General features: G+C 46.2%; 1 protein-coding gene across 2 annotated transcripts in view; it reads right to left on the bottom strand.

Moving 5' to 3' along the window:
- Nucleotides 1-13,484: 13,484 nt before the first annotated feature.
- Nucleotides 13,485-21,834, bottom strand: part of LOC134355752 (repulsive guidance molecule A-like) — a 68,135-nt gene continuing 59,785 nt past the window's right edge. For both annotated transcript variants that reach the window (XM_063066109.1, XM_063066107.1), the window contains exon 5: nt 13,485-20,382. In XM_063066109.1, coding sequence (XP_062922179.1) covers nt 19,693-20,382 — 690 coding nt within the window. In that variant the 3' untranslated portion in view covers nt 13,485-19,692. The remainder of the gene's footprint in view (nt 20,383-21,834) is intronic.

The following is a 21,834-nucleotide window of genomic DNA, read 5'->3' as shown; positions in this document are numbered from 1 at the left end:
GACCAACTGGAGCCTTTTGCACGTCCGCCGTCCTCCCTGTCTCTCCTCCGACTCCCCACCAAAAACCCCCGTTCCCAGTTATGAGACAGCATTATCACATAACATGAATACCCATTGGCTAATAGCACCCTGCTGTCTGTATTAACCCAAGCAAATGTCCAGCTTACTTTTCTGGCATTTAACATAACAAAGGAGCATTCCCAAGTATAACATAACAAAGAAGCCATTTTAAGTTTAACATACAAAAAAAGAACCCGTACATATAAATTAAATAAGTAGTGTACATGAGTTCAATGTCCATTCAGAAATCTGATGGCACAAGGGAGGAAGCTGCTTCTGAATCACTTCTGTCCCTCCTGCCTAATGGTAGCAATGAGAAGAGGGCATCTCCTGGGTGATGGGGGTTTAATAGGAACATGCCTCACAGTGCCCTGCCAAATAAAATCTAATCGGGATTACTTGAGGAGTTCTTGGACAGTGATCAAAGAAGTGGGATTTAAGGAAATGAGTTTTTGGGAAGCAAATCAAAAGCTGTCTGGCCTGGGCAAGTGAAAGTACAACCACAAATAGAAGGAGAACAATTTAAGATGCATTCACTGGCTATTTTGGTACCAGCTGTACCTAATGAAGTGACTAATGAGTGTATGTCCATGCTCTTCTGCTGCTGTAGCCCATCCACTGCAAGGTTCAAACTCTGTGTTGAGGACATATTCGAAAGGCAAGACGCCTCCAGAGGGTGGCATCCATTGTTAAGGACCCTCACCATCCAAGACACATCATCTCATTACTACCATCAGGGAGAAGGCACGGATGCCTGAAGTCATACTGTACACTCAACATTTTAGGAACAGGTTCTTTCCCTCCCCTATCAGATTTCTGAATGGACTATGAACACTACTTCAATATTTTTGCTCTCTTTATATTTTTTAAATATATGTTTTTATAATCGATAGCATGCTTTATGTATTGCACTGTACTGCTACTGTAAAACAACAAATTTCATAACATACCACTCAGTGGCCGCAACATTAGGTACAGGACTGGAATCTGGTGTGGTCTTCTGCTGCTGTGGCCTATCTACGTCAAGTTTTGATGTGTTGTCCATTCAGAGATGCTCTTCCGCACACCACTGTTGTAACACGTCGTTCCTTCCTGTCAGCCTGAGCCAGTCTGGCTATTCTCCTCTGACCTCTCTCATAAAGAAGGCATTTTCGTCCAGGGAACAGCCACTCACTGGATGGTTTGCAATTGTTTATCGCACCATTCTTTGTAAACACTAGTGCATGAGAATGCCAAGAGACCAGCAGTTTCTGAGATACTCTAATCACTCCATCTGGTATCAACAATCATTCCATGGTCAAAGTCACTTAGATCAGATTTATTCCCCATTCTGATGTTTGGTCTGAACAACAACTGAACCTCTTGACCATGTCTGCATGCTCTTATGCATTGAGTTGCTGCCACATGATTGGTTGATTAGATACTTGCATTAACGAGCAAGTGTACCTAATAAAGTGGCCACTGACTATATAGGAGTAGGGCATCTGACTGGCCTTACAGAGGTGTATATAAAAGGGATTTAGACAGGGTAAATCCACGCATTCTTCTTCCCAGAGAAATGGAACCGCAAATCAGAGGGCACAGGTTTAAGGTGAGAACGGAGAGATTTAAAAGGAACCTGAAGGTGATTTCAGGTGGGTATATGGAACGAGATACCACAGGAAGTAGCAGAAGTGGGTTCAACAACATCCAAAAGACATTTGGATAGATACATGGGTAGGAAGTGAGGGATATGAGACTAGATTAAATGGTTATCATGGACAAGATGGGCTGAAAAACCCTGTTCCCATGATGTGTGACTGTGGTGTGGCCTGTTAGGTTTGATTTGCTTTTCATTGCCACTTGCTAGCACAATCTTGTCTCACTTTATTCTCTTGATATCCAGACATCTCTCATTTTAAATGAACTCAACAACTGACTCTTTGCAGTGATGCATCACCATCAAATTTCTCATCTCACTCCTGGACGAACAACTCCTGGTTCTAGGCTCCTTGGCCAGAGGAAACTTTCAAACTCTTCAAAACTCTGTAAGTACTTTCAAGTTTCAACAGGATCTCCTCTCATTCTTCAAAACTCTAGAGGACTTGGTTTTTATCCAGTCAATATTTGCCACGTCCCTTCTATGTACACGCATCAACTCTTGGGTAAAAAGTCCAAAACTCTTCAGAGTCAGGGTTAATATCGCCGACATGTTGTGAAATTTGTTATTTGTGGCAGCAGTTAAGTGTAATACATAAAAATACTATGAATTACAATAAGAAATATTTTAAAATTAAGTATTTCAAAAAGAGATCAAAAATAGGTTCATGAGTTCATTGTGCATTCAGAAATCTGATGGCAGAGGGGAAGAAGCTGTCCCTGAATCATTGAGTGTTTGTCTTCAGGCTCCTGTAGCTCCTCCTTGATGGTAGCAATGAAAAGAGGGTACGTCCTGGATGATGGTGCACAGTGCCAGCAAGATCCTAAGTTACTGCAGGTAATGCTTTCTCATTCCTGTTTTAAAGCCATTTTGAATAAAAATGAACTGGAATTGTTCAAGTAGGGAGAATCGGAGGAGCATAGAGATCTGTGTGGGTAGGTGAGACCACTGGGATTTATAATCAGTTTTAAAATTGAGCCATGCACTATGCACAAGTTGGGCTTCATGAGTGTTGAGACTGATATACAGGGTGACACAGGAAAGGTACATTCCTAGAGCAAAATAAAACAAACCGGAGGAGCTCAGAGGGTCAGGCAGTATCTGTGGAAGGAAATGGGCTGCCGAGGTTTCAGGTCGAGACCCTTCCTCTGGTTTGAAAGTCATCCAAAAGCAAGAAGGACGGTCCAAATGAAATAGGGGAGATGATACCTCCACCTAGATTAACCTATCACTTGTCGGTAAGACCAAGGAATTGATTGTGGGCTTCAGGAAGGGGAAGTCAAGGGAACACACATCAGTCCTCACAGAGGAATCAAAAGTGGAATGGGTGAGCAGTTTCAACTTCCTGGGTGTCAGCATCTCTGAAAATCTCATAAACTCTTCTTGGGCTTTTAGCTGGGTACTGGGATCAATTACAACTGACTTTTCGATATCTGCTCAGCTGGAAGCCCAAGAGAGTTATTCGCAATATACGCTGGGAGAACACTAGATCCTTTTTCTCTGAAAGTCAATCCTGAGGCAATTACGAAGAAGGCACGATAGCAGCTATAGTTCATTAGGAGTTTGAGGAGAATTGGTGTGTCACCAAAGACGCCCGAAATTTTCTACACAGGTACTGTGGAGAGCACAGTACATCATGTTCTGGTATGGAGGGACCACTGCACTTGATGGGTGAAAAAGATGCAGAAAGTTGTAAACTCTGCCAGCTCCATTGTGGGCACCAGCCTTCCCTGCATCCAGGGCACCTTCAAAAGGCGATGCCTCAAAAAGGCGGTATCTATCATAAGGACCCCATCACCCAGGACATGCCCTCTTCTCATTGCTGCCATCGAGGAGGAGCTACAGGAGCCTGATGACACACACTCAATGTTTCAGGGACAGCCACATCCCCTCCGCCATCAGATTTCTGAATGAAGGATGAACCCATTATTTTTTTTGCTCTTTTTCCACTACTTATTTAATTTAATTTTCTTATTTATTGATTGATTGATTGAGATTATAGTACAGCATGAAATAGGCCCTCCCGAACCTTCAAGCAGTGCTGTCCAGCAATCCCCCGATTTAATCCTAGCCTAACCACGGGACAACTTACAATAACCTACCAAGCAGCATGTCTTTCAACTGTGCAAAGAAACCAGAGCACCCGGAGGAAACGGGGAGAATGTATAAGCTCCATACAGGCAGAGGGGTGAGATAAACCCAGGTCTCTGATACTTAAAGAGTTGTGCCGCCAGAGAGCAGCGTTGCTTCAAGTTGCTCAGTGACTGAACCCCTCATCCATCTTTTTATAGGCATCCGTTAGTCTCGTGAAACCATGGATTTGCACCTTGGAAGGTTTCCAGGGTGCAGGCCTGGGCAAGGTTGTATGGAAGACTGGGAGTTGCCCATGCTGCAAGTCTCTCCTCTCCACGCCACCGATGTTGTCCAAGGGAAGGGCATTAGGACCCATACAGCTTGGCACCGGTGTCGTCGCAGAACAATGTGCGGTTAAGTGCCTTGCTCAAGGACACAACACGTTGCCTCGGCTGAGGCTCGAACTAGCGACCTTCAGATCACTAGACCGATGCCTTAACCACTTGACCACGTGCATCACAGTAAATGTATCATCTGTCCTCCAGATTATAAATACTATATTAACATAGCCAAGCTAGTCAAATGTCATGCCCTATGAGTCAGGTATACTTATTGTAATTTATAGTTTTTATGACTATGTATTGCAATGTACTGCTGCCACAAAACAATAAATTTCATGACAAATGCCAGTGATATTAAACATGATTCTGCCATCCTTTGTTCCACCCCGCCCCTCCCCTCTTTCGATCCAGACGGAGAGCCTTGACCCGAAATATTGACTGTCCGTTTCTCTCCACGAAAGCTGCCTGATCACCGATACTTCTCGAGCAGCCTTAGATTCCCGCATCTGCAGTCTGCTGTATCTCCAAGGTACATTCCTAGTTGTCAGGGAGAGCTGATGGAGTGCCTCCAGCTTTAGAGTCTCACCAGGGAGCTGAGACTTGACTGCGGTTGCGAGGTAGGGGTAACAATTCTCTGGCAGCTCACTTGGTTACCTTCAAAGAGCAAGGAGAAACCGACTGAGGTTTTCACTGAATTTGGCCTGAATAATAAAATGATTTTTTTTTGCAAGGAAGTTACAGTGCTACAGCGTGAAGGAATTAATGGACGAGGAAATGGAATTCTATCAGAGAGGGGGAGAAGGCTGACCTAACAGAGGCAAAATGCTGGAGGAGCTCAGCAAGTCAGGCAGCGCCCATGAAGGGGAATTAACATACAGTTCATGTTTTGGGATGAGACATGACCTGCTAAATGTTCCCGGCATTTGTTGTTTTATTTCACCATTGAACCTGTTGAACTCAGTACTCAGGTCAACAGTCTGCAATGCTTTCAACTGGAAGATGTCCTTCGAGTGGAAGGTAGGGTTCAATAGCACGGAGTTAAGAACCCCAGGGCGGTGGAATCAGAGTGGGTTGTTGGAGAGCATACAAAGGATCCAATGACCTGAAACTAGGAGCTATGCTTGAAGACAGAACAAAGCGTTCCCACTTACTGTTTGGTTCAGCTGCCTTCCGTTGATTTTTAAAAGCTTCCTAGTCTTCTAACTTTCTAATACTTTTTGCTGTCTGTTGATTTTATCTTGATTTTGACTTCTCTTGTTAACCACAGTTGTGTCATCTTGCCTTTAGAATATTTCTCCCTCTTTGAGATGTATATACCCTGTGACTTCCAAATTGCTTCCAGAAATTCCAGCCATTGCTGCTCTGCCATCATCCCTGCCAGTGTTCTTTTCTAATCAAAGCATTTCCTCTCAGTGTTCGGTTTCCCTGAACAAAGAGGAGACTACAAGCCCGACGTACTGACCCCTATACTTACAAAAGAGCAACCTATATATGTTCATTCCAACGTAAAACAGAAAGAGTTTCCTTTCTCTCTGCTTTGAGCAATTGTTCTTATCAGTCCCATGTGTTTTTGTTGCCGTCCATTAGAATACTGTGGAAGTATCAAAAGATATTTGTGTATTTTCCAACTTATGGGCAAAATCAACTTAAGGAGTTGCTTCCAAGGGGACCACGTTAGACTATAATACATCAGAATTAGGCCATTCGGCCTATCAAATCTGCTCCGCCATTCCATCATGGCTGATTTATGGTCCCTTTCAACCCCATTGTCCTGCCTTCTCCCTGTAACCTTTGATACTTTTACTAATCAAGAACCTGCCAACCGCTGCTTTAAATATACCCAGTGACTTGGCCTCAACAAACCTCTGGCTAAGAAAAAATCCTCCTTATCTCTGTTCCAAAGAAATATCCTTCTATTCTGAGGCTGTGCCCATTGGTCCTAGATTCCCCCACTATAGGAAACATCCTCTCCACAACCACTCTAACTAGACCTTTTAATATTCGACGGTTTCAATGAGATCTGCCCCCTTCCCCACCATTCTTCTATACTCCAGTGATTACAGGCACAGAGCTACCCAGAGAACGGGTAGTAGATTGTAAGCAATGGATACAATTTACTAAATTGCAGGAATACCTGGTAAAGATGTGGGGTCCTTGGACAATAGGAAGGGAGGAGCTGAAAGGGCGGATGAGCATTAAACAACATCGTTTGTTCCAGGTGCCATGTGCCATTGTAACCACCAGAGGGCAGCATTGCTTCAGGTTCCTCAGTGGCCGAGTGCCTCATCCATCACAGTAAATGGATCGGCTGTCTTCTGTATTATAAATACTGTATTAAAATAGCCAAGCTAGTCACAGGAAGCTCAAATGTCAGGCCTTATGAGTCAGATTTTTTTCTGCGGGCTGGGGGGGTTTGGAGAAAAGCTTGAGGCAGCTGAGAATCTTGGAGCGGAAGTCCATGGTTTTGACCCTCTCCATTCAATCAGGGTGGAGTGGGGTTAGGAGAAAGGATTCCAGATTTAATGCCTCATCTGTCTGTCTGACCCAGTTCTTTGTCTTCATCCTAGATGTCAGCCCTCGGCCTTTAGAAGAATGAGATTATTACCCTAAATCATCAGGCTCCTGAACCAGCGTGGACAAAGTCCCCCACCTCAACCCTGAACTGATTCCACCACTGACCAGCTCATTTTCATGGACTGTACAGCTCACGAGTTTTCATCAATTCTACCCTGATGAATCCCAGGGTAGTATATGGTGACTTGCACATACTTCATTAATAAATTTATCTGAATTTCAAACACTAATTGCTGGAGTAACATAAGCCACACAGCATCTATAAAGAGAATCTATGAACACCTACCTGAAACATTGTCTGTCCATTTCCCTCCATAAATGCCGCCTAGCGTGCGGCATTTCCTGTGTTGCACTGGTGTAAGTAGGTGACAGGAAATTAAGGGTTATTGACGGTGCTGAAAAAGGGAACGTATTGTCCTGTTAGTAGGTTCAAAGGTCAGCACAATGTCAGGGGCCAAAGGGCCAGTACTGTACTGTGATATTCTATGTTCTATTACAGAGAAGTAACTTTGAGAATGGGCCACATGGGAGTACTGAGAGCTAGGATATCCATGATGGGCTGAACAACCATCTACTTCACAAGAAGATACAAGAAATGTGGAAATAATGTTCCCTCTAATCTGTAATGACCAGTGTGCACTAAAATCCCCTGCTGTTCAATTTTCTACCCAGTGACAACAGCATGGGCACACGGAATGATTCCTTCAATAAAAGCGGTATAAATCAGCCAGTTCTAAAATCTGCAGACAAATCATCACAAACTCCACGTTGTCAACACTGCCTCAGAAACCGGAAAAGGAAAGGTAATTGTGTACGATCAACAGGCTGGTGAGGTAGAGGGTGACAACCTTCTGTGCGTAGTTTAAATTTCTTGTGCGCTAGTAGCAAATGATGCGTGCGTGCGCACACATGCACACCTTGGAGGGAACATTGTATAGAAATACTATAGTATGAGAAACAAATATTAATGCTTCCATTAACATTGTTGAGAGATGAATATTGGCCAGCAGGCCAGACTAAAATACTGCAGATGCTGAAAGTAAAAGAGAAATAATGGAAATACTCGGCAGGTCGGGCAGTGTCCATGGAGAGAGAAGTGATTTGTGTTCAGCTTGCACAGTTCTTGTCACCACGTTGCTAGGAATCCAGGATTTCTCTGGATAGGATGTGGAGGAGATATTTATAGGAATATTAGGATCGGAACACTGTAATTGTGAGGAGGACTTGAATAGGGTGGGGTTGTTTTCTGAATGGAGGAAGCTGAGGGGAGACTGAATTGGGGTGTACAAAATCATGAAGGGTTCAAAGAAATAGCTTGGACTTGCTGTCCTTAGCAAACTGTGGTTCTTCACAAGGGTTTTTGGACTGGGTGTGTGACCTGTCAACTCACAGTCTCCAGGAATGGCCTGGAAAACGAGAGCCTTTGGGGAGTGGCCCTGTAGTCGACCCGGTTCCTCACTGATTTCACCGACATCAGCTTTGTGGGAGACGGAAACATTGGGACGGCAGGCGGGGCATGGCTGTTGTTGGGAAAAGGCCTCGAATGCTTCCTCTCTCTCTCGATGGTGAACGAGAGCCTGTCGGCCCCCTGAGGTGGGACTTGGAGAAGCGAGGTGGAAGATTGTAACGTCGGAACAGCGAGTTGCTGGTCTCCACTCTTGTTATCGCAGGAGTGACCTCCCTCTCCCTCACTGGAGAGGAAGAGCCTGTCTGAGGTACCGAACTGCCGGGTTATGGACTGCCGTTTGGAAGGACTCTAGATTAAGGGGGGCTTTTGCTATTGGTTACATAGTGGGTTGGTGCTCCTGCTGGCACAAGTGGGGGGGAGGGGGAAGGTGGGGGGAGGAGGAAGGCGGAGGGGAGTGGGAGAGCGATGGCGAGGGTCGACACTTCTACTGCTGCTTATGAAATGCGAGGGGGAGGGGAACTTTGGAATTCTGATGTCTCTATCATTCATTTTATGGGGATATCTGTGAAGAGTAAGAATTTCAGGTTGTGTCCTGTATACATTCTCTGATATTAAATGGAACCATGTGAAGCCGGCAGAAGGACTTGAGGAGAGATAATGAAGGTGACAGGTGTAAGGAACTTACTGTCCAAAAGGACAATATGGACAGAAACTCTCATCACCCCTGCACAGTATTTGAGAGAGCTCTGACGTGCAGGGTTTGGACGCAGTGCTGGACCTAGGATGAGGGCGAGTAGCCTTCTTTCGTCTCTGTGGCCCCCCCGCACTTTATCTCCGGAGTGGAATTTGAACCCAACACCTACTGACTTAAAGGCAGAAGTCCATTTCCCCTCTTGCCACCCCCCCCCACCCCCAGATGAGCCAACATCGGATCCACAGACCGCTGCGAGGAGAATTCAATCCAAACAAAAGTGTTTGGGATTTAAGTCTCTGCCTGTCCGTGTCCCCCAGGTCCTTACTGTACAACTGTGCTAGAAATCTTGATTGAGAAGTTGCAGAATCTGGGCCTCTGTACCTCCCTCTGCAATTGGATTCTCAACTTCCTAACTGGAAGACCACAATCTGTGTGGATTGGTGATAACATCTCCTCCTCGCTGACGATCAACACTGGTGCACCTCAGGGGTGTGTGCTTAGCCCACTGCTCTACTCTCTGTATACCCATGACTGTGTGACTAGGCATAGTTCAAATACCATTTACAAATTTGCTGACGATACAACCATTGTTGGCAGAATCTCAGGTGGTGAGGAGTGGGCGTACAGGAGTGAGATATGCCAACTAGTGGAATGGTGTCGTAGCAACAACCTAGCACTCAACATCAGTAAGAGAAAAGAGCCGATTGTGAACTTCAGGAAGGGTAAGACGAAGGAACACATACCAATCCTCATAGAGGGATCAGAAGTGGAGAGAGTGAGCAGCTTCAAGTTCCTGGGTGTCAAGATCTCTGAGGATCTAACCTGGTCCCAACATATTGATGTAGTTATAAAGAGGGCTATACTTCATTAGGAGTTTGAAGAGATTTGGCATGTTAACAAATACACTCAAAAACTTCTATAGTTGTACCATGGAGAGCATTCTGACAGGCTGCATCACTGTCTGGTACGGAGGGGCTACTGCACAGGACCGAAAGAAGCTGCAGAGGGTTGTAAATCTAGTCAGCTCCATCTTGGGCACTATCCTACAACGTACCCAGGATATCTTTAGGGAGCGGTGTCTCAGAAAGGCAGTGTCCATTATTAAAGACCTCCAGCACCCAGGGCATGCCCTTTTCTCACCGTTACCATCAGGTAGGAGATACAGAAGCCTGTAGGCACACACTCAGCGATTCAGGAACAGCTTCTTCCCCCTCTGCCATCCAATTCCTAAATGGACAATGAAGCTTTGGACACTACCTCACTTTTTGAAATATACAGTATTTCTGTTTTCACACATTTAAAAAAATTCATTCAATATACAAAATTGATTTACTTGTTTATTTATTATTTTTTTTTCTCTCTCTCTGCTAGATTATGTATTGTATTGAAATGTTGCTACTAAATTAACAAATTTCCCATCACATGCTGGTGATAATAAACCTGATTCTGATTCTGAAACAGGGAAATCGGAGCCGGGGCCTTTGGTGTCACCAGCTCAGCGGAATTGCTGCCGCTCCCTTTACTCCCAGGGCGCTATGTCTCTAACTCTCTGATCCATCAATCAAACCGTGAGACAGCTCTAGAGTAGCAATCAACACAATGGGCTAAAAGTACACCATGCTACGTGTGCAGTCCGCAGTGGGATTTCTTGCTGTGTGCTTTCACTGCACAGAAAACCAAGAGGGAAGACATTGGACTCACCACCAATGTGGCATCTAGACTCTTGCAACCCTGCAGCACAGGAACAGCCCTTTGGCCCATGAGGTTGTACTGAACTAAGTTAGTGATTAAACACCTACCTAATCCCTTATGCCCTCAGGGTGTCCTGAGGAAGAGCAGTGGCCCAAAACCCAACTGTTTATTCCTAACTTTGGGGTGGTGACGACAAAGCCGTTTGACATGTGCATTCAGAGATGCTCTTCTGCACACCAACGTTAAAACACGTGGTTATTTGAGTTACTGTTGCCTTCCTGTCAGCTTGAACCAGTCTGGCCGTTCCCCTCTGACCTCTCTCATTAGCAAGGTGTTTTCACCCACAGAACTACTACACACTGGATGTTTTGTTGTTTTTTGCGCCACTCCCTGTAAACTCTAGAGACTGTTGTGTGTGAAAATCCCAGGAGATCAGCAGTTTCTGAGGTACTCAAACCACCCCATCTGGCACCAACAATCATTCCACAGTCAAAGTCACTTAGATCACATTTCTCCCCCATTCTGATGCTTGGTCTGAACAACCACTGAACCTCCTGACCACGTCTCAAAAGTTTCAAAGGTGCATTTAATGCTAGAGAAATGTACACGATATACACCCTTAAATGCTTTTTCTTCACGACTCTTATGCATGTTTTTCTGCATTGAGTTGTTGCCATGATCGGCTGATAAGACATTTGCAATAACAAGCAAATAAAGTGGCCACTGAGTGTATTTCTGCATGGTTTCCATTGCACAGGAGTTAATCCAGCTGCAGTCTTACTTCCAAGCTGTACACCATCGTAAACTGCTTCTCCCTAATCTCACTGGGGGTCTAAAGCCTGGAGCTTGCTTTCCAACAGAACTGTATACTTACAAACAGTGAGCAAGATTAGGCCTTTCGCCTATTTTTAACCTTCCCTGCTATCTGATAAAATGGCTGACATTTTTACCAAGTGCCACTCGCCTACACTAACCCCAATTCCCTTTACATCCACGATTCTATCAATGTCTGCCTTCTATAAACTGGGCAGCTGAACCTTCACAACCTTCAGACAGCAAATTTCTTTTCATATCTGGCCCCTTATTCTTTGTGTTGGGCACGTGGCCAAGTGGTTAAGGCGTTCGTCTAGTGATCTCAAGGTCGCCAGTTCGAGCCTCAGCTGTGGCAGTGTGTTTGTGCCCTTGAGCAGGGCACTTAACCACACATTGCTCTAGTCTGTGCGAGGAGTGGCGTCCCACACAGACTTCCAATCTGCGCCTTGTAAGGCATGAAAATGCCCAACACAGGCCTCTCGTGGTCTGAGGCGACGTTCCCTCCCTATTCTTCGATGTTGACCCCCAGGTTAAAAAAAATATCTAAGCCAGCGGCATGGATGGGTAATGAAGGACATCCATGGACGTGAGGCTGTCCCGTGGGAGGGGGGATCGAATTGGTGGGTCCTCGGTTTGAATGCCGTTGCGAGCAGGAGGCCTGAGGGCTGGACAATCAGAAAGACCAGGGTTCAAGCTTGGGGTCTGGAGTCCAGTCATCAGCTAGTCCAGTGGTCAACACCGGAGATCAAAGCCAGAAGGTTAATTGGGAGTCCGGAATTCGAAGCCCAATGGCCAAAGTCTAGAGAGACTGGAGGTGTGGGTGGGTGGGTGGGTGTGTGGGTGTGTGTAGTGAGGAAAGGGACTTGTTCAAGATTCAAGGTTGTTTGCTGTCATTTCCAGTACACAAGTGTAAAGGAGAACAAAACAAATTGTTTCTCCAGATCCAATGCAGCACAGATGAAAACACAAGAGATAAAGAACACAATATTAATAACAAACAACAAATATAACTACACAAGATAGCTTCTATAAATAGATTGATTTAATGTTCATTAAGTGATGCTAGGTACAGGAGTGTCTGTACATAAATTGACTGACAGGGAATGATAAACATAGTGGTAGGTGGGGGTGTTTAAGCAGTGGTGTGTTGATATGGGCGGGGGGGGGTTGGGTATTGGGTGTCCAGGGAGGGGTAGTACCTCTGGTAAAGGGGCCTGGCGTGTCTATTCTGGGGCAGCTCACACACCTTTAGTCCAGCATTAATGACCCCCATCACTCAGAACACACCCTCATCTCATTGGCACCATCAGGGAGAGGTACAGGGGCCCGAAGACACAGACTCAACTTTTCTTCCCCCACCGCCATCAGATTTCTGACCAAACTATGAACCCACAAACACTACCTCACTATTTTTTCTCGTTTTGCACTATTTTTTTAAAAGTATTTTTTAATTGTAATTTTTTAATGCCTTAAAACAAATTTGATAACGCAGGTCAGCGTTATTAAACCAGATTCAGATTCATCGGACACTTAGCTTTCACCTGTGGCTCCAGGCACGTGGCTGTTTGCATGGGACAGTGGTCACACCCCGGGACGCCATCTTGACAGGTGGGCTAAACTGGGAGAGGGTAGCTGGCAGGCCTCATACCCCGGGTGAGATAGGGACGCGAAGATAGGGATGAGATCAACAGTCAGGAAGGCGGTGTTGCAACGCTCCATGGAGAGCGAAGGGCGCAAGGCACAGAAGGTGCCATGGTCATCCACCACAACCACGGAAGACCCCAATTATGACGACTACTTGTACCACTGAACCCAGACTTTGAGTGAGAGTGGAGTTTTCCCGAATGTAATGGCGTTTTCACTTTATGAAACCACCCGTACAGGTTTCTTTGTGTCTGTTATTGTTGAATACAGAATCATTCAACCAGTTGATCCCAACACTGTTGGAACAGCAGAGTGTTCTACTAAAATTCACCACATTAAACACGCACAAAAACTGAAGCAGTAAACTGAATTGTTGAAATTCTTAGTCAAAAATTTTACTCATAGTTTTCTCAATAATAAATAATTTACATTATGTACATGCAGGGAACTCCTGCTAAATTTATACATAGAAAATGGAGTTGTTCCTTATACCCGACCCTCCAAAACCTCCCCCATCCCCCCCCCGACCCTCCCCCCCACCCCAGATCTGTTCACGGAAACATCAAGTACCATGCCACACGTTCCCTGGGCACCCAAGTACCCACCTACTAATAGAAACAATTCAAAGCAGAACTACAATCACCATTAAAAATCATCACATCACAACTGAAATAAAGTGCCATTCTTCTTGAACTCTCTTAAAGGGGTGCCGTGGGCACACAGACAACCTCTTAAAAGGGAAAGGACGGGAGATTCCACCAGGGCTCGTCAACTTGACGTGGTCTGCCATGAACACCCGACAGTGCGTGACTGAAAGAGACCATTGCTCGCATTCGGAGAACTGTGAGCAGTTCTGGGCTCGTTATCTAAGATAGGCTGGCATCGGACAGGGTGCAGAGGAAGTTCGCGGGAGTGATTGTAGGAATGAAAGGGTTAATGTATGAGGATCTGATGGCGCTAGGTCTGTGCTTGCTGGACTTTAGGAGAATGAGGGGAGAGAGGGATCTCACTGAAACTTATTGAATATTGGAAGGCCTAGATAGAGTGGAAGTTCCCAATAGTGGGCCAGTTGAGAACCAGAGGGCACAGCCCCAGATTACGAACAGACATGAGGAGGAATTTCTTTAGCCAGAGGGTGGTCTGTGGAATGCAGTACCACAGATGGCTGTGGAGGACAAGTCATGGGGTACATTTAAAAGAGAAAGTTGGTGGTTCTTGATTAGTAAGGCCATCAACGTTTATGGGGAGAAAGCAGGAGAATGAGGTTGAAAAGGATAATAAATTAGCCAGGATCAAATGACAGATTTGACCCCAATGGCCTAATTCTGCTCCAATGTCTCACAGTCTTATTAATGCACTGGTCGCGGGCCTTACCTCAACACAAGGGTGCCTACGAGACCCCTTTTCATTTCAAAGAAACCTTAAAAAGATCTGCTTTTGCAAATCCTTTTTTCTTCAATGTGAGAAAAATGCAACCAAAGCATGTCAATAGGTTTTTCAGGGGGTTAAAAGTTCAGACATTAATAGTTAAAGAAATATTACATTACTCCATATGTACAATCACAAATGTTCACCAAAAGTCTCCATATATTATATCAACAAATATAAATTACACCGAACCATATAAAACGCTGCATTTACAGTGGTACTAACTCCAGACCATGCAGTGATCTCCACACCAAGAGCCCCCAAATCACACCAGTACACACTGCTGTCCGCACAAAGTGCCTTTGGGCCACAGAGAAGTGGGGGAAAAGAGGGATTGAGGTACAGAGTCATTTTAATTGCGGGCTCTTCTATTATCGTTACTGAGACTTAGGAGGCATTGGTATGGAAACACCAATGCCCTTGAATGGAAAAATCATACAAGGAGTAGTGGACCCAGCCCAGCCCTCTCCACCTTTGAACACACTGACACTGAGCGTTGTCCATAAGACCACAGGAGCAGAAGTGGGCCATTCAGCCCATCAAGTCTACTCACAGGAAAGCAGCATCAGTTGTATTATGGTTACTGGATTAATATATTGAGCATGCCTGCAAGTTGAATCTCAGGGCTATATATAGTGACTTACATATACATGGATAATAAATTTACTTTGAATTTCACATTTAAGGCTGCACCCATTGTTCCCTGCCTTTACTCATCTCGGCACTGGTATGTTTGTTTGGCCAAGCCGCGAGGAGATCCTGTGTTCTGGAACCAGGCCCGTGTCTGCCATCTAGTGAGTGGAGTTGAAACTGCATGGGCCAGAGCCAGGTGAGAACAGCATGGACAGACCTGGTCCTGCCTCACCTTCACTGCCACAGACCCCAAGCAAGGGAGCACAGAGCTCTGAGTACCCAAGTCACCATACTCAAGTCATGAGCACTACAGAAGATGAGCAGCAAACAGCTTAAAGCTGGGGATAACACAGGAAGTGTTGGCTCTTGGTTAAAATATGCTGGTTTAACTTCAGAGGTTCAGCTTGCTGGAAAGTGCAATGTAAACTTTGCAACTGATTATACTCACTGGAAACAGCTTCGATTCTAGTCTGGTGACTTAAACCTCTTAACAGAAGTTTCACATTATGATCTGAGTACAGCTAATCTCAAGGCCTTTGACTGCATCTTAATCCTGACCAGCCGTTTCTAGCCTTTAACAGTGAGAACAATGCTGGCATGCCAAATAATTCCTACTGGAGTTTCCAGACCATGAGGCAACACCACGGATCTGTATCTCATTTCAAACCAACGTGCTCAAAAATGTGGAGCACCATACAAGACACAGGAGGAAAAGTGGGAACTGTGTTGAGGTGAAGGGACTCAACCCGGAACACCGACTGAATATTTCCCTCCATGAATGCTGTCCGAACTGCTGAGTTCCTCCAGCGTTTTGTGTGTTTGCTCCAGATTCCAACATCTTTATAATCTCGTCTCTCTCAAACTGTTGATTTTCTCTCATCTGACAGGATTACAGATCCACTGGGCAGCAGGGACTGTGCCAAACTGCTCCTTGGAGTGATAACGTACAACCTTTCACCTAAAACACTTTGACGGGGTGGGGAGGGGGCATTTTCTTGCTGTTATGTTTACCACTGCAGAATTTTCTAATAATTCTTGTTAAATTCATCCCCATTTTCTCCACCTTACCTGGCTGTAATCTTTGAAGAACAATTGTCATGTCACTCAACAGCCAGAGGTGCGATGCTTTTAATAAATAAAATTTACAAGTGAATCTCATTTTTACGTGCATCTATAAAATCTGTCCAAAGGCCTGCCCCCTCTGAGGGTTAAACTCATAGCAGCACCCAGACCCCGTCCCATCAACACATAGACGAACCATCTCTCACACACATGCACACGGGACAGAACTCACTCACTCACACATGCTACTGTACACTGGCACATACAAGGACATTCACCTATTCACACGTGTTTACCAACACGCAAGCACACACCACAAACATGCACGCATATGTATAGCTAGTTCACCAGGATAGCCATAAATGATAAACAGTCTGTGTAACACACACAAAATGCTGGAGGAACTCAGGAAGTCAGGCAGCATCTACAGACAGGAACAAACAGTCAACATTTCAGAACAAGGCGCTTAATCAGAATTCCTGCTACTCTGTATTTCTAGCATCTGCAGAATTTCTTGTGTTTATGTAGAGGAATAAACAGCTGGCGTTTCAGGCCAAGACAGTCTCATTCCGAAATGTCGACTACTTATTCCCGTTCATAAACACTGCCTGACCTACTGAATTCATTCAGCATTTTGTGTGCGTTGCTCCGGATTTCTGCAGTATCTCTTCTGTTTATGATAGCCTGAATAAATTGCTTGCAGAGGTTACTGTCCCAGTTTGGGTGGGCAGTATTGGAAGAGGGTGTAGTTTTGTTACCCGAGGAGCAATATGGGACAATCCTCGCGGCCTCCCAGCAGTGATCAGACAACAACGGACAAGCAGCAGATATCTTGGCTGGTTTCCCCTCAATTCTATTCCTCCTCAGGTAGGGGCCAACCCTGCTAAGGAGAGAGCAGGTTCCCTGCCCCACCACGACACTGGGCAGTATAAACGACAGCCGAACCTTCACGAGGTGGTGGGAATGGAACATACAGTACAACTTGGAGTGTGCACATTCCCCCTTCCTCTCTCAGCCTGCTTTATGTGATGTTCACCCTTTAATACTCTTTAGTAAATAGTCCCTTATTGTTCCCCTGTACACAGGAGGACTTTTCCCGTTCTTCTCTGCCTGGGCTCTCACATAATTCCAGAGTCCCAGGTGTGGAGGAATCAAGCAGGACAACTGAGGGGATGTGGGCTATATATTTTTTTTTCTCTTTGCTTTTCTAACCATATCTGCTACATGCAGTGCGCTGTTGGTAATGTGTTTTGCGCCTTGGCCCTGGAGGAACACTGCTTCGTTTTAATTATTTTCATGAATGGTTGAATAATTAAGCTTGAACTCAACAGGGGCTCCATCTCCAAAAGGCAATGCCTCAGAAAGGGGGCATCCAGATTAAGGACCCCCCCATCACCCAGGGACATACCCTCTTCTCATTACTGCCATCAGTGCGGAGGGACAGGAGCCTGAAGACACACACTCAATGTTTCAGGAACACTTTCTGAATGGACAATGAATACAGGTACACAACCTCACTATTTTTGCTGTCTTGTTACACTACTTATTTAATTTTATACATATCTACCTGTAATTTATAGTTTTTTAAAAAATGTATTGATATATTGCACTGTACTGCTGCGCACAACAAATTTCACAACCTATAACTCAGTAATATTAAGCCCGACTGATTCTGACCTGACAAACCAGGACCGGAGGGCAAAACCATGGAGACAGCTTCTGAGCAATGAATCCAGGCTGAGAGGCAGCCAGTTGTGACGGGCCATGCCGTAGATCAGAAAACTATCCAACGGGAAAGGATAGTCAACTCAGGCACCAATATCTTTCCTCCACAGTCTTGGCATCCAAGCCAACACACCAAATGTGCTTGGTGGAGATACAGGGAATAGTCAACCTGGACAATCATGCAGTATGTGGGCAACACGGGAACCAAGCTGTTAAGACCAAGAGGCTATGAAACTGTGTTGAAGATCAGACCCTAGAGGTGGATTCAAGCTATGGAAGACTGCAGCCATTGGGGCTGGGTGACTATGATGTAATCTTTGTGCCAGACTCTGTATTCAAGTAGAATCCGGTCATTTCCCAACCCCATTTGGCACCTTGCAGTCCTGAGCCAAACAGATGTGCCAGGCTCCATCCCGAGTCATCTGCAGTTGACCTCACCACCCCCGGACTGGGGAGGAGGAGAGAGAGATATAACTGGAGCAGCGGTTGGCTTCCACTGGACAAGTCGTGCCTGGTTAGGAAGTGGGCCGAGAGTGTGAAAGAAGGGTACTGTGAAGCCCCCAGTTGTGCAAGTGGTCAGCGAGCATCCACTCTCCAGATGTTCAAGTGAGGAACGGCCCTTTGCTTGGTAAGCAGAGGGAAAAGGCCAAAAGGTTAGGTGGACTGCTATCAAAATCCTGAAAGAAGCAAAACAAATCTGTCATGACCCCTTTGAACCTCTTCAACTTTCATAGAGGCACCATCCTACCTGGACGTACCACGGTTTGGTGCAGCAACTGCTCCGCACGTGACTGCAAGGAACTGCAGAGAGTTGTGGGCACAGTTGAGTACATCACAGGAGCCAGGCTGTCCTCCATGGGCTCTGGCTACACCTCTCGCTGCCTCAGTAAAGCAGACAAGGTAAGCAAAGACTTACTCAGACATCCTCTCCCCTCCTTCCTCCCACTGGGCAGAAGATCAAAAAAAGCCTGAAAGCACATACCAACAGGTTGAAGGGAGAGTTTCTATCCTGCTGTTATACAGCTGTTGAAGGGCAAAATGGACTTCTGGCCTCACAACTACCTCATTAAGGCCTTGATGCACCTTATTGTCTGGCTGCATTGCACACTCTTTTATCTGGTACTGTCTCAATGCATGGATGGGGTCTGTATGAACAGCACGTTAATATTTTTCACTCCCCTGCCCTCCCCCCGCCCCGTGCCTGCGACAATAAACACGTGTGGTGATGGGTTTGGTGCAGCCAGTCCGAACGAAGCTACAACTGCGACTGCTGACAACCGAAGGCTCTGTGGTTGGCCCACTTCCCTCTCCGGGGGGGGGGGGGGGGGAACAGGCTGCCAGTGAGGGAAATGAGCCGGCGACAGTCCGGTGAGGGGTGGGATCCAGTGTTCTATCACTGTCTTCCCAGTGCCAGGAACACAGTAAAGTGCAAAATCACACTGGCTTCCTCCACTGTTCTACTGGATAGAGACAGGGAGACAGAGAGAGAGAGAGAGAAAGAAAAAGAGAGATTGAGATTGCTTGGAATCCTGACAGGAACTTAGGAGCGGAGATTTAAATGGACGGGGTAAGGGGATGAGCGAGCCTCAGCACGTGGCCCTGGTTTACCGCACCACCGCATCCCGGTGCACCCTCTGTGCGCTGTGGCCGAACACCCCTACAGATCACCACAAACACGCAACCACAAGACAACAGCTAGGTACCACGGGCGAGGCCGGTGACTCTGCACAGCGTGAACGCAGAGACGCGCGAGTGTGCGTGCGTGCCTTTCTCAGTCCCAAAATAACTTAGGAGCCAGCAGGAAAGGGACAGGGAAGGCATCCATGGTGCCGACGGGAAAACGGGAGAGAGGAAAAGGACGACAGGGGAACAACAGGACTGCTTCTGGGAGGTCACACTGGAGCAGCTATAGATGTGGCACGAAGGAGCACAACCAGAACAGCAGCAGCAAGTGTCCAAGCACAGAGCAGCAGACGCTGGGGAGGACAGCAGCACCGTTTCCTGCTGGGAGCTCAGCTGTCCTTTGGTAAATGTGATACTTGTCTCTGTTCGAGTGCAAGTTCTTGATGTCCTCCAGCGCGTAGTAGGCCGCCAGCGTGAAGTTCATGTCTCCCGTGGTCAACAGGTCAAAAACACAGGACCAGAAGTACAGGTCCTCCACGGGCAGTTTCTCTTTGCACTTGGTGGCTGCGGTCTCGCGGGCAGAGACCTCCTGCGGCCCCCTGCCCCGGGACGAGGTGCGGCTGCCTTTCGACTGCGGCAGACGCCAGTCCATCCGCTCGTTGGTGGGGCAGCCCCGCAGGCACAGCTGGAGGCCTTGGTTGTCCTCGAACGAGCTCATCACCTCCTCCGGAATGCGGATGGCGAAGGTGAGGTAGCGGCCCACCTGCCGCACCACGATGGTGGTCCCGATGTACTTGGCTTGGATCTCGATGTGCTGCCCCGGCACCTTCTCCGTCACCCTGAGGCTGTTCGCCCCGTGCTTGTCACCACCGTTCCTCGAGCCGTCAACGAAGGCTGCAGGAAGGTCATCGGTCTCCGCCTGGTACACCTTCTGGTCAACGCATTCCTGGAAGTTCTTGAAGATGATCGTAAGCTGTAGAATGAGGGAGAGAGCGGGAAGGAGGGAGAGAGCAAGAGAGAAAGAAAAAAAAAAGATTTGTGAGTTCTTCATCCAATTTAATACAGCAGGCCTCCAATAATGCAACCAATGCAATACATCCAGGCACATTAGACTGACTACAGAACCCCTGGGCTGTTGTAAACTGAGAGAGAATTCCGGGGAACGTTTTTGCTTCATTTGAATCACTCACATTGGGAAAGATTGTTGTGAATTGTGCAGATGTATTTCAGGGAAGGCTGGAAAACCAGAGGCAGGAAGGAGTAAGTTTCTACTGATAATACTTAGATGGGAGATGTACAGAATGAAAACAGGACCTTCGGCCCATTTGATGTGCACTGTCCATCATGCATCCATTTACACTAACACCACTGTATTCTCCCCATGACCCCATCAACTCCCCCCAGTTTCTGCCACTCTCCCACTCACTAGGAGATAGTTCTAATGGTCAATTAACCCACCACGTTTGGGGCATGGGAGGAGATCAATGCACCTGGAGGAAGCTTACATGGTCACAGGGAAAATGGGCCAACGCCACAAGGGCAGGACCTGCAGTTAGCGATGAACCTGGGTCTCTGCAGCTGTGAGGAAGCAGCTCTTCTTGCTGATCAATCTGATCAAGACGGGGAACAGTGGAAGGAGACTGCAGTGAAGCAATATGTGGAATAGGTTGCATCAAATGACCTGTCCCTATGCTTGCAGTCTATCTAAAATGCCTTGTACCTACACCTGTATCCTATCCAAAATGACCCATTCCTACGCCTGTATTCTAACCAAAATTACCCAAACCTACACCTATATTCTACCCAAAATGACCCATTCCTACGCCTGTATCCTAACCAAAATTACGCAAACCTACGCCTGTATTCTAACCAAAATGACCCATTCCTGCACCTGTACTCTACCTAAAATGACCCGTACCTGCACCTGTATTCTACCCAGAATGACCCACACCTATGCCTGTATTCTAACCAAAATGACCCATACCTACGCCTGTATTCTACCCAAAATGGCCTGTACTCTACCTAAAATGACCTATACCAATGCTTGGATTATACCTGAAATCTCTAATGCTTATGTGGGATTTGTTGTAAAACTGAACATAATTTCTATGGCTTAGGGTGCACATGGAAATAAATACCAAGTTACTGCTTTGTGCCTTGAGGAATTAAAAACAAAATTTTTGCAGTTTATCTTCTTTTGCTCTTCAGTTGTTTGCCAACCTCAGTCTGTTTATTTACAGATTTTCAGAAAGTTCTGTTCTATTTCCGACTCCCCCCCACCACCCCCCGTAAATGCCTGCAGGAAGAGGAACCTCAAGATTAGATACGGTTCTTGGATAATAAATTTACTTTGAATTTTTCCTCTCTGTGTTGCCTGTGAGTCCAGATACCCATACGTTAGAGGGAAATTGGTTTTATATCATCA

This window comes from Mobula hypostoma, chromosome 13, assembly GCF_963921235.1.
Source record: "Mobula hypostoma chromosome 13, sMobHyp1.1, whole genome shotgun sequence".
Lineage (NCBI taxonomy): Eukaryota > Metazoa > Chordata > Chondrichthyes > Myliobatiformes > Myliobatidae > Mobula > Mobula hypostoma.
This window is presented reverse-complemented; position numbering and strand designations above follow the sequence as displayed.